Source organism: Pundamilia nyererei, unplaced genomic scaffold (assembly GCF_000239375.1).
Source record: "Pundamilia nyererei isolate P.nyererei 1_Seehausen unplaced genomic scaffold, PunNye1.0 scaffold00111, whole genome shotgun sequence".
Lineage (NCBI taxonomy): Eukaryota > Metazoa > Chordata > Actinopteri > Cichliformes > Cichlidae > Pundamilia > Pundamilia nyererei.
The window spans coordinates 1,680,761-1,693,163 of record NW_005187512.1 but is presented as its reverse complement, the minus strand read 5'-3'; the positions used below and the strand labels follow the sequence as shown (position 1 = coordinate 1,693,163).

The 12,403-nt window shown below is 40.8% G+C and overlaps 1 protein-coding gene across 2 annotated transcripts in view; it reads right to left on the bottom strand.

Annotated features, from left to right (window-relative positions):
• Window positions 1–6,635: 6,635 nt before the first annotated feature.
• Window positions 6,636–12,403, bottom strand: part of nrg3a (neuregulin 3a) — a 342,494-nt gene continuing 336,726 nt past the window's right edge. For both annotated transcript variants that reach the window (XM_005741540.2, XM_005741541.2), the window contains one exon: window positions 6,636–8,501. In XM_005741540.2, the coding sequence (XP_005741597.1) occupies window positions 7,850–8,501 (652 nt within the window). In that variant the 3' untranslated portion in view covers window positions 6,636–7,849. The remainder of the gene's footprint in view (window positions 8,502–12,403) is intronic.

Genomic DNA, 12,403 nt, shown 5'->3' with positions numbered 1-12,403 from the left:
TTTCATTTGTGATGTTTTTCAAACGGAGAATTTAAAAGTATTTTGCTCAAACAAATTAACTTGGATGGCGGCACCGCATCGACAAATAAAGCAAGAAAAAAGAAAAAACACAGGTACGCTGTAATTCATATGAAATATTGAAAGTGAATACGCTGAAACACTTAACATGTTGCCTCACACTACGTACTGAGATGCTGTGATTGCCGTACCACAAACACTGTCATTTAGGCATTATGCAAGCGTGCTTTACTGTATCTGCCCTGCAACCACTCATTATAGGCTGCTATGTTCCTGAAACCATGTGAAGATTAGTTGATCTGCACATGCAAATGGATTTGCTCCTGGTTGGTCCTGACACCAGAAAATGGAGCTGGCAAATTAAAGTAAAATCCTGCATAGTCTTTCTTGAATGACGGGCTAATCTTAGCTCTCTGTGCACATTTGTGGGTGTTGGAATATGATCTTTCTTTTTCCAGATATGCTTAGATGATTGTTTTTTTTTAATCCTACCACATTTTCAAATAAACAAATTGAAATCAATTTAATTTTTTAATTTAAACTGGAAAAAGGTAAAGGCCGCAGATTATTAATTATTAGTAACATGTGTTATGAAATTATTGGTGGACTCCATCTTTCAAGGGTAAGAACAGCCAAAAGGCTTGAAAGAAACAAACTGCAACAACTGGGGCTGAAATACTTAGCCAAAGTGGAAGTGCCAGAAACTGCACTCCTTTGGCTCCAAAAGTCTCTTCAGACTTCCATGTTAAAAAGCTCAACTTTAGATCAGCTATAACAGGTATCTATCCATTCATTGTCTGCCGCTTATCCTTTTCAGGTTGCGGGGAGGGGCTGGGGCCTATCCCAGCTGTCTTGGGGCCAAGAGGCCCAGGTCGCCAGTCTGAATGTGAGTGCAAAGACATTCACATTCACACCTATGGGCAATTTAGAGTTTCCAATTAACCTATCCCCGTTGCACAACTCCCACCACTGCATGTCTTTGGAGGAAGCCCAGGGAGAATATCCAAACTCCACACAGAAAGACCGCGACCTGATGGTGGAATTGAACTCGGCACCTTCTTGAGTGCTAACCACGGTGCCACCGTGCTGCCATATAACAGGTAAAAACAGGTTAAAAAAAGTGTGGTGGTCTCTGTAGGTAGTTTGGTCCTTCATGAGAGGGTCACTTCTTTTATAACTCACCAGCTAAATTTCAAACATGAGGAATGTTTTGCTATTCTTGTCTGCTGGAGCAGTTGTTCTCAAACATTTCACAATGAGTACCACCTCATATATGGCCAGTACCACCCTTATGACCGACATTAAAGTACAGTAGTATAGGCCTATTTAACACAATATACAGTTTACACAAGACAATTTTAATTCTGACATGATGTTATTTATTTTAACTGTCATAAACAGGATGTGACAAATGGTGGTAATAACAACCGTAGTGCATTAAAACATTCACAGCAGGTGGGATATCTCGTCTTTAAGTGATGAACCATGCTTTCAGGTCCAAAATACTCTGCGTTTGTTAAGGCTGTTGTGTTTTTAACATGTTTCAATGCTTTGTTCTACTGAATCTAAACAAGCCCCTATCGAAAAAAAAAGAAAGCTAACCATAGCTGTGTAGCTAACCACTACACAGCACATCATTATATGCTAAGCTAGCCCAACTTCAGTAACCGTAAGAACGTCACTGCTGGTTAGTTTTCTGTCTTCATTTATATTTATGTTGTATATTTATAAATGAATGTTGTATATGTTGTATATTTACATTTATGTTGGAAGTGATAGCAGAGCTGTACATTTTAATTTTTCTGAAATTCCTCAGTCAGATCATGGTATATTATTTAATCGCATTAAAGAAAAACGACTTCCCGCATGCCACTAGAGGGAGCTCATGTACCTCCAGTGGTACACGTACCGCAGTTTCGGAATGAGTGTGCTAGAGGATTCTAGCTGCTCATAAAGTCCTGGTCTTCGTATCTTTGGTTTCATGATGCTCCAAACGGTCTCAGTCGGTGAAAGGTCAGGACTTCAGGCAGGTCATTTCAGCACCTGGACTTTTCGAAGTCAGGTTGTTACAATAAAGTCAGATGTGGTTTCTGAAATATGAAAGGCCTTCCCTGAAAAAGGCATAGAATCGGAGATGATGTTGCTCTTAAACCTTTATATACCTTTCTGTACTGGCGGCACTTTTCCAGATGTTGTTCCAGATTGGCAAGCTGCCAATTCCAAAGCCATTATTGTTCCTTGCATCCAGAGATTTCTACAGATTCTCTGACACGTTTGGTAACATTGTGTACTGTGGATGAGGAGATGTTCAAAGTCATTATTTTCCATTAAGAAACACTATTATGACATTTTTTGCAATTTATAAATGCAGGTTTGTTGCAGATTGGAGAACCCCTGCCCATCTTTACTTCTGACAAACTGTGTCTCTCTAAGATGCTCTTTTTATACCCAGCATGTTACTGACCTGTTAATTAACCTTATTAGATGCAAAATGTTCATCCTGCTCTTTCGTTTTAACACTGGTTACTTTTTCAGCCTTTTGTTGCCAACATCTATCATATGATATGTGTTGCTGGCATAGAATTTAAAATGAGCTAATATTTTACAGAAAATAGTACATCAGTTTAAACATTTGATATGTTTTCTATGTTCTGTTGTGAATACAGAAATCATTTCATTCTGTTTTTCTTTTACATAGTGTTCCAACTTTTTTTGGAATTGCGATTGTACATATTAGGAAAGGCACTGACACACACACATACACTCCTTCCTATAGTGATTACCCAGCCCACAGCCCACTGTCGCTACAAGGATTAGCTCTTCTGTCACCATCCAGGATCTTGTGCTTTAAAGAGGGAAGCAGCCTGAATTACAGCCAAGCTGACAGTATGCACTTCATAGCTCCTATTTCACTGTCTCAGACTCTCTGTATATATCTCTGACTTGATCCAGTTCAAACCACCTTTGGGAGCAAAGTCTCATTGCTCTATATTTAAGTGTGCTTGTTATCTAGATGTGTAGCTATCCATGCTGCAGGAGTTTGTGTAAGGATAGGAGGGCATATGGCTGGAAGAGTAAAGAAAGAGATGTTGACACGCAAGCATTTAAAACGCACACACACACACACACACACTCACACTATCTATCCATAAAAATGCAAACAAACACTGTCAGTGAACTGGCATGCAGTTCAGATGAGGTCTGATGGGCTTGGCTGGGCTGGCAGTCGAGTGCTTTGGGAGGATCAAACTATAGCTCTTATCTCTCTGGCCTGATGGTCTAACCTCTATTCCCTGCCATCAGTCGCACACATACACACTCAGGCACACACACATACACACTCAGGCACACACTCAAACACACTCTCAGGCACACACACACAAACAGGCACTGTACTGATTGTGTTAACTACCTCACTTTTAGCCACCTGACTGAATACAGCTGAAGTAGCTAAACTGCAGCAGAGAGCATAAATCTGTGCATCTGTTAAGGGAAAAGAGACGTCTTTCTGCAGGCACTCGTAGGCAGTTTCTGTGTTAGAAACAAAAAAACTGCACCCCGCCTGCATAGGTGTCCGGCTTGTAGCATGAAGAGGAATTGTATTCCAATAAATCATCTGCTTAAACTCAGACTTTGAATCATAAATGATTTTATGGATTCATTAAAAACAAATGTAGTTATACTGTATATAAAAGCAGTGCTATGAGTAATTGCTCTTACAAAGTCTGATTCTGCGAACCTTGGGTATTAGTGATTCATGTGCCTTAGGACATGCAGTACTGAAATGATCAGCTAATGCTTGCAAGCTTGATCATAAACCTCGTGAATAAGAGGTCCATATCACCACCATCTCCCCATGTACTCTGGCATCACTGTTTGAAGACATGCATGTGTGACTGACTCAGAAACAACAATTCTTCAATTCCTGGACTCCACGTGCTCTATCTCCAGCCTCGGTGGTGCTCGTCTCATATTGTGAGAGTGCACCTTGTACAGTTCTGTCTCTCTGTTATAGGATCCACAGTGGATCCTACTACATGACAATATCTCCCCCCGAGCTGTTGTCCTGGCTCTTCCTTGCCATAGCATGTGTGTATATATATAGTATATATTGCATATATTATATATAATGTCCCCCTCCCCCACACCATCTTCGTTGAGGAGCATGTCAGGTTACATTTCACTGTGTGTTATACTTTGCATGTGACGAATAAAGAACCTTGAACCTTAGCTGTGAAACGTTTAAGATTTTGGAGTTAAAGATTTTGATGGCATATGGTGAACAAGGCATTGTTGCCAAAGAAAAATAAAGAGAAATATGAATTCTTTACAGCACATGGTTAAATGTAGTCTTTGCATACACCTAATTAAACTTTAAATGCATTTTGACTCTAATGAAGAGAGGTGATAAACTCTCTAAATCTTTGAGTAATAAAAAGAAAGTCAATCAAGTTTTTCTAATCAAATAAACGCCCTCATTTCTATTACTTTGCTGCTTCTCATGACTAGCACAATGTGAAGTTATGCAGCAAGCGACCTTCAGTTGCTAGGAAAACCATTTAAAGATGTTCAGAGAGGAGCAGAGACGTCTCCATTAAATTAGTTTTTCCCTCTCTTCTGTTGTATAATTGCTTATGCTCAGATGTACATTGTGCTGAAGTACCTGCATGCCAAAAGTAATTACAGTTTTCTCAAGGTGCAGTAATAACTCTTATAGAAGTGTCAGTTAAATGGAAATGCCTGTTTGTCATCAGGCCATGACTTACTGCTCTTTGAACCTCCAAAGCTTTGCAGTTTTTTTTTTTAATTTTGAAACATTTCATAAATGTTGTAAAAACTGGTATTTGATGCAGAGTCCAGTTGCATGGCTCCGATAAGAACTCAAATTTACACAGTGCTGTCAGACTTTAACCTGATAACAGCTCACAGTGAAGCTAGCAATCAGGCAAATGAAGAAATCCACGTTTTTTTTCTGCCTCCACATTCCAAGCCATTAGCACTTTCTATGGGTAAAGAAATTATAGTTGGACATTCGTGTCAAACAGCCAAAACTTCAGAGAAAAATAGAAAAGAACCTTTTTGAGGGTTTAGTTGGAACATAAGCCTTCAAATAAACAAAAGGAACAAAGAATTAAAGCAAGCCGGATATATACATTTTTGTTCTATGTGTGAATTAGATTTAGCCATGCCATTCAGGCATTTATTAAAAGAAAAAATGGAAAAGGATCCCCATTGTGAGAAATTTGAAAAGTGCACGCTGAAAGAGTTCAAATTTCTTTGAATTTAGTCTAATGAATCAGACCTCTCAGGAGCGCTGGTCATGTGTACGGGAAAGTGTCGTGGAGAGACACGAGGCTAACAAAAAATACTGCATGTTTGGTTGTCGTTAACATTGTTAAGGGTTTTCATGTTGAGTGTTTTCATGCATGTTGTCCGAGCTCAGGCTCAAAGCAGCCTGTGAAACAGTCATGAAAAGGTGCTGTGCTGACTGTCATGCAAAAAAGCGACTTTATAAGTAAATTTATTTTTAGAATAGTTATAAACAGAAGTAAGTTTTATGTTGGGAGCACATAGACAAAGCAGGGATGCATCACCATGGCAACCAAAAAACAGTGCTTGAAAAGAATTGGAGTTATTGTAGTTTTAAGTAGACCTAACCCAGTAGTTTTAAAACAGCTACATCTTACTCCCTAATGCAGTTTGAATTAATAACACAATAAAAAAGAAACACAAACGAGGTGTGAAAATCTTTGAAGTGTGTGACTTGAACTGTTAAACTGGAGTCTCTGCTGCAAACTGCAAAATGATTTCCACCAACAACAAAACCACCAAATGTGGATTCCCCCCCCCCCTTTTTTTTTTTAGAATGTGGGAAATATGTCAGTGTGATTCATACATATGAGAATCTGTGTCTGGAAACACAAAGTAATAGATTACAGGTCATGGTTGGTTCATATGTACTACAGTTAGACTAGCAAAACTCTAAAAGCAGGTCATCATTTCCTTGTTTTAGAGATTCTGATGGCTTTAAAGCCACGTTGAAGAAGAAGATGTGTATCTTACTTCTTCTGTGCAAAGTTCAAGATTTAGTTCACTTTAATAATTAAGTTGCATTTATTCCTGAGTCTGATATACTTTATTTAAAATGGGTTTGATATTTAATTATCGATTCTATTTCATTTTGGTAGGTTTTATATAAGTTTGCAGTTGTGTCACACGAATTTGAATGAATCTCGACACATTCCCATCCACATGGCGCTTTTCTCCGCCTGAAAAACAAATTCCTGTGCTTTCCCACAGTGGTGAACATTTTTCTGAGGGTTGTTGGCTTAATTCATAAAAATGGCTGTAGCTGTCCATCTACAGCCAGGAAACGGCACCGCATTTTAAAACATTTTGGTATTCAGTGCACAGAAAACCAGGAGCTCCACAAAATAAAGTGCTTCATGAATGCTGATCCCAGATGTCTTCAAGCTGGTGAAGTTGTGAAAAGGTCAAAAGTAACACTGCCAGTGTAAACCCTCAGAGTGATGTTATCCAGCATGCATCTACGGGCAGGTTGCTGTCTTTCAAGCAATCAATCAAAACAACAGTTATTTTGGAAAAGTCTTTACCAGAATTGCAACCATTGTTTTTATACTTTGTGACACCAGAGACATTTGGCTGTAACTTCATACAGAGATTCAAAAGCTTCCAATTCATAGGATACAACATAGAGACATTTATTTCTTGTTTCAATACCAAAACCATGTGGTTGTCCCTCCCATCAGCCCCAGAAAGCAGCATTGTTCATTAATAACCAAAGAAATGGAAAACAAAACAAACATCCACTCCCGTAGAGCCCCGTAGCCCACTGTCCTTCTCAGTCCTTCTGTTCATTCGTTCAAGCAACCAAATAATAATTCACAGGCGAGCGTGTGTGCATATGAGTGTGAAAATATAATTTGTAATAAAAACAAAAATAATCTAGACTGGTTTCCAACACTGGCCAAACTGGAGTCAGTATCTCCACAATCTGCCCTCCTAAATCCGAGTGGCTCCAAATGAAACCCTAGTTTTTCCTTGTCTCGTCCCTCGTGGCTTCCCAGCACAGACACACACACGCGCACACACAAAGCTGGGGAGTTTTTGTTTTGCGTCGTAAATCCTCAAAGTGTTTTTGATTACCACAGACGGCTGCGTTGTAATTCTTGGCTGGGTAACAGTTTTTCAAAAGGCAAAGGGGGGTGAAATTGGTGTGGTGGCTCCTTTTTCTCGTTGGTCGTTTTTGATTCCGCGCAGGCTCGCAGAATCCGATTCACGACTCGCGGACGTGCGGCGGGACATTAATGGAGTTCTTCATCGAGCCAGAACCAAAATGTGAGAATACAAAACCAAGAGAACGAAAAAAACAAACAAAAATAGTTACATCATTCCTGTGTTCTTCAACTTTACTTGGTCACTTTTGAATTCCATATATTTATATCCATATATATTTATATATATATATTTATATATTCTTTTTACAATTAAAAACACCATGGATCTGACAGACTATTTGGTTTCTTTTTGTCTAAGTAGAAGTGTTTCTCTTGTTTGGTAAATAAATGCATGTGAATATTTTTTTTTCTTTTTCCATACTGTCAGTCGGTGTAAAGGCGGCCACTCGAGTGTTTGTATGCTTGTGTACATACAGTATGCATATCATCAGCACATTTCAGATTATCCATGATATTACATTTTTCTTTTTTGTTTTTTAATTCAGCATTTTCATTCTCATCCCACAGATGCAGAACACCAGAGTCTGTCAAACAGTGTAAAACAGTAAGTGAATGTCCTAAATCGTGCCCTCTCATTGGCCGGTTTGGCCCAGGTCTCTGTGTGATAGGCTGGGGCTGAGTAGCTGGGTCTGCGTGGGTCCGTTACAGCTCAGCGCCCCGGCACTTCCTCCGTTAACGTTCAGGAAGCAAACAGTTTCTCTGGCTTCCACCAGTGCAACCGTTGAGGTGCCGGTGAAGACTCCGCCCCCCTCCTGCTTCCTGTGAGCCAGCGCCAACGCCCTGAGTTGCTCCTGTGCCTCTTCGAGCAGCAGGGCCACCTCATCCTGCTGCCGTCCAATGGCAGACGAGCAGGAAGATGAAAACAACGGGGCGTGCGCTGCCTTTTCTTTCTTCTCCTCCTTGCAAGGCGTGGCCCCACAGGTGACTGACATCGTTGTGGTCGCTGGGGTGGTTTGCATGCAAGACACCTCATTGTCATGGTGACACTGCACAGATGGAATGATGGGAATAGAGCAGGAGCGGAACGGGGGAGGTGGGGAGTGGCTTTGACGGCGTCCCGGCCTTCTCAGGCTGCGAGTGGTGGGATTGGGTTCAGATGGAGGACACAGATGTGCGCGTACCTCCACGCAGCCGCTCCAAGGCGATGGCGACAATGCCTGCATCGCAGGAGCTTGCATATGTAGGAAGGTGTCATCACACTGGTTCTCTCCCTGCACTTGGACACTAGAGAAGAAGGAAAATGGGGAATGAAGACAAACAAGACAGAGACAAAAAAGGAAAAGGAAAGGAGTGAAGGTTATTCAGCTGGATAAAAACTTCCACACTTCACTTGGAGAAGTCATCGTGTCTCGGGTGTGTTTTCAACTCAATCGCTTTTTCAAACTCCCACGTTGAAGCCCTGACAGAATACACACAGGCGCAGCTCTCCGCCCTCTGCCATCTCACAGGCTAACCACGGATGCGGAGGGGGAAGAAGATGAGTCTGACATTTTTCTTTCATCTCTTTATATCCAAGTCTGCACACACGCACTCAAAAAAACCCTCAACTCCTTTACATAAGTAAGGAGGTAACAGAGAGTTCATTTTTTAATTATTGATTTTAATGACTGTGTTTGTGTCGGAGAGTGTGTGTTTAAGGTGGCGAGCTTTGCTCAAGGACGACTGAGGCAGTCACATCATGTGTGCTAATTTTTCCTCCTTAAAAAAAGCAGAAAGCGGTTTTCGGTCAAGATCGTTCACTTTGAAAAGCTTTTGTGCACATAAAGTGCAAAACAGCACTCACGTTTTTAAATCAGCACCATAATACTCAGTGCCTGCTTCTCCTTCCTCACCCCTCAGATTTGAATGTTTTCACAAATCTGACTTGTGCTGCTTTACCTGTCAACATCCCGTGTAGTACTGTATGTTCAAATGGCGCTGCTGGGTAAATCAGTATTTCAGTCCATTTCCATTTTTGTGCTCTACTGATTTAGTCTGTCTGTTCCCGTTAGCCTTAGCTTGTTTGTCCTCGTGCTCAGCCTAGCCAAATTATACCTTTCATTGTGTGCCCGCTAATCTTTCACAATCAGTGGTGGCATTTACATGAACACAAGAAACCAGGTTACAGGCAGAGATCGGCTCACGAAGTAAAAAACACTGCTGTCTGGAGTGTTATTTATTTATTTGTTGTCAGAGCATTCAAAGTAAAAGGTGCGGTGAGACAGCAACGTAACAGGAGCCACTGCTTTTACCTTCCTCACAGTGAGAATACAGAACAGTTTTAACTTTGGGGTGTGAAAGCTGACTGCCAAAAGAGACCGAAACCATCAGTATTTGTGTCATTTTCAAGTCTGGCTTGATGCAAAGATGCACTGCTGTCACTTATCCTGTTGCACTGCTCCAACAGCAATACTGATGAACATTTGCTAATACACAGACATATAAAAGGCTCATTGCATTTTCATATTCATGTGAAGCAGGTTCGATGCAAGGTTATAGATGCGTGAGACGTTTTTGGAAGAGAAGGAAAGGAAGACGGAGATACCAGTCCAACACTGTCGTTTGGAGTGCCCCGAAATTTGGTTGCTGCAAAGACAAAGTTGATATTGGGCTGATACAACTCTTGGTAATAGTTAGGAAAGGCTTATGATTGAAGATATTAAAATAAAATCATGATTATTTGTGATAATTGTGATTTGTGATTCACCTGTGATTGCTAACTGAAGCTCTGGCACAGAACTCACAGAGATCAGTCCACAAACATGACTTACACCCTTATATGTTTGTAAATGCTGGCACTGGGTGGAAATCGTGAACTTTGAAGTAGAAACCGATTGCTAGCTTACAGTTACATGGTGAAAAAATGAAACCTAACTAATATTTAGTCAGCAATAAGGTGCAAAAAGATGGATCTAAGCACCAGAGAATGTTGGACATCTTTGAAGGTGTAAGTTTGACACTTTGGCTGTCACCGTGTCCATATGCTAACGCACATACCTGCTATAGTTGGTAAATAACTCTATACATTAAAAGGCAAAACATCCTGCTGTAAAAGCTAATACTTGGGTGTAATAACTGAGAGCATAAACATGTTAGCAAAATATTTACTGACACCACAAATCGAGTAAGAAGTAGGGTCATTTTCTCACAGACTTGTACGCAATCTTTTTGCAATCAGAGGATTTGTTTGTCTTCTTTATATAGACATAAAAATCTCGCTTATGCAGAAAGCGGGCATTAACCTGCCTGTATCAGCTCAATAAAGGCAATAACTGCTTATTAAACCACTACTGTTATTCCACACTTTTATCTCCATTGTAACTTTAGCCTCTACTTTCTTTGTGTCAATTATGGCGAGCGTCTGTATGGAAAATGAATAAAAGTGTGGAGAAGTCTGATTTTTTGTGCAACAGTATAGGCACTTGGGTCTTGTTATTCTGTCTTTCTTGAACATAAACGCTTTCGTCCTCTTTCCAGGACTGACCATTCCCCTCAGCATTATCAGTGTTTAAATTCAGCTGTAATCAAGAGCAGAGCTTCATTATCTTTGTGTAATAATTCATAATCCTTTGCCAAGCCAAGCCTTTATTGCCATGTTCAGATTAAACTTGGGGTCCCTCTTCCTTATGATACCCTCATCACACACGCTTCTGCTCTCCATCAAAGTGTGCAAAAATAGCGGTGGGTGGAGAAGGTGCCTTTTCAGACTCAAAGGAAATCGCATCCTTGTTTTATCTCCGCAGTGTTTTTCCGAGACATGAAAACCTCTCCGAAAACGACAGCGGAGGTTTAGTGGGCCCACAGAGAGGATCCTGCAAGCGATAAGAGAGGATGATGCGAGGGTGCTAATTCCCAAGATAACATTCACAGACAAATCTCTCTTTTGATGGGCTGAAACACAATCAGATTGCAAAAGTCTATGAAGCACAGTTCAAATATAGACCCCGGAGCGAAGCGGCAGCAGCTACGGGGGAATTACAGAGAGATTGTGTGCAAGTGAGGTGAGATAAGTGACCAGCCTTTTATCTTTAATGGGAGCTCATTACATGTACAAGTGTTAACAGTCATTTTCATTAATCTATTGCCCTACAGATCATTTCTTAATATATCCCTTGTTTCTGTTGATAAATTCAGAATACGATCCCTTTTGTTAAACGACGCAGTCATCTTACAACACTGAGAAACGTACAAAGAAGGAGCATGCGTGCATTTTATTTGCAGGTAGGTGTGCACGCCTACTCATCAAGACTTAAAAAAGCAGTGTTTTCTCTAATTGAAGGTTGTGCATATACGACAAATTGAGAGGAGGGGAAATCCAGCATGTCCCACAGAAAAAGAAAACAAATAAATTCATGCAACTTCTCTCCGTCATCCTTTTTGTTGAGATAACACTAGGTTTCTCAGAGAGGTGTGAAAAAGAAACGAGCAGCCTTTCTTTAAAACATTTCCAAACTGTCACGTTGTCTTCTCTTTCATGACTTTTTACTTCTTTGCTGCCGTTTTCTTAAAGGTTACTGCATTTAAAAAAAACAAACTACTTGTATCCCGAAGCTTATGCCTCTCTATCTCACTCAGACTCTATGCAGCAATGGGCAAATGTCTCCATGGCAACCCAGACAACCGTATTATGGGAGAGCGATGCTGCTGTCTGTCGGTCCACCTGCTCTTATGTGAAATCTTACATTAGGTGGCGAGTAAGCGAGTAGGTGAGCGAGTGCGTGCAGGTCAGTGACTCAGTCTGAATACATGTGTTTGAGCATGTGAGTACTAAGTGTGAGACTGAGTAAGCGAGTAAGCATGACCTCCTGTATATTTTGCACAACCTGCTCACGTGTTCGTACCCGAACTATGTGGGATTTTCATGCAGCATCTGTGAAAGCATGCATGAGTGTGCGTTTCCATGACAGGGAGTTGGAATGCAGTGCAGTGGAGCGCACGGATATTCTCTGGACAAGGGCAGAAGGATTTGAGCCAAGTTTGAGCACCAAAGGGTACGTAAGCTCTTAGTTTGATTTTCTGCACATGAACATTGGACTACTTCGAAAAAATCAACCCAGGATATTTCCCCAGTTATCCTTTCCTCATGACCAGAGATGGGCAGTTCCTGTAATCCGATTACTTTTTTCAAGTAACGAGTAAAGTAAGGG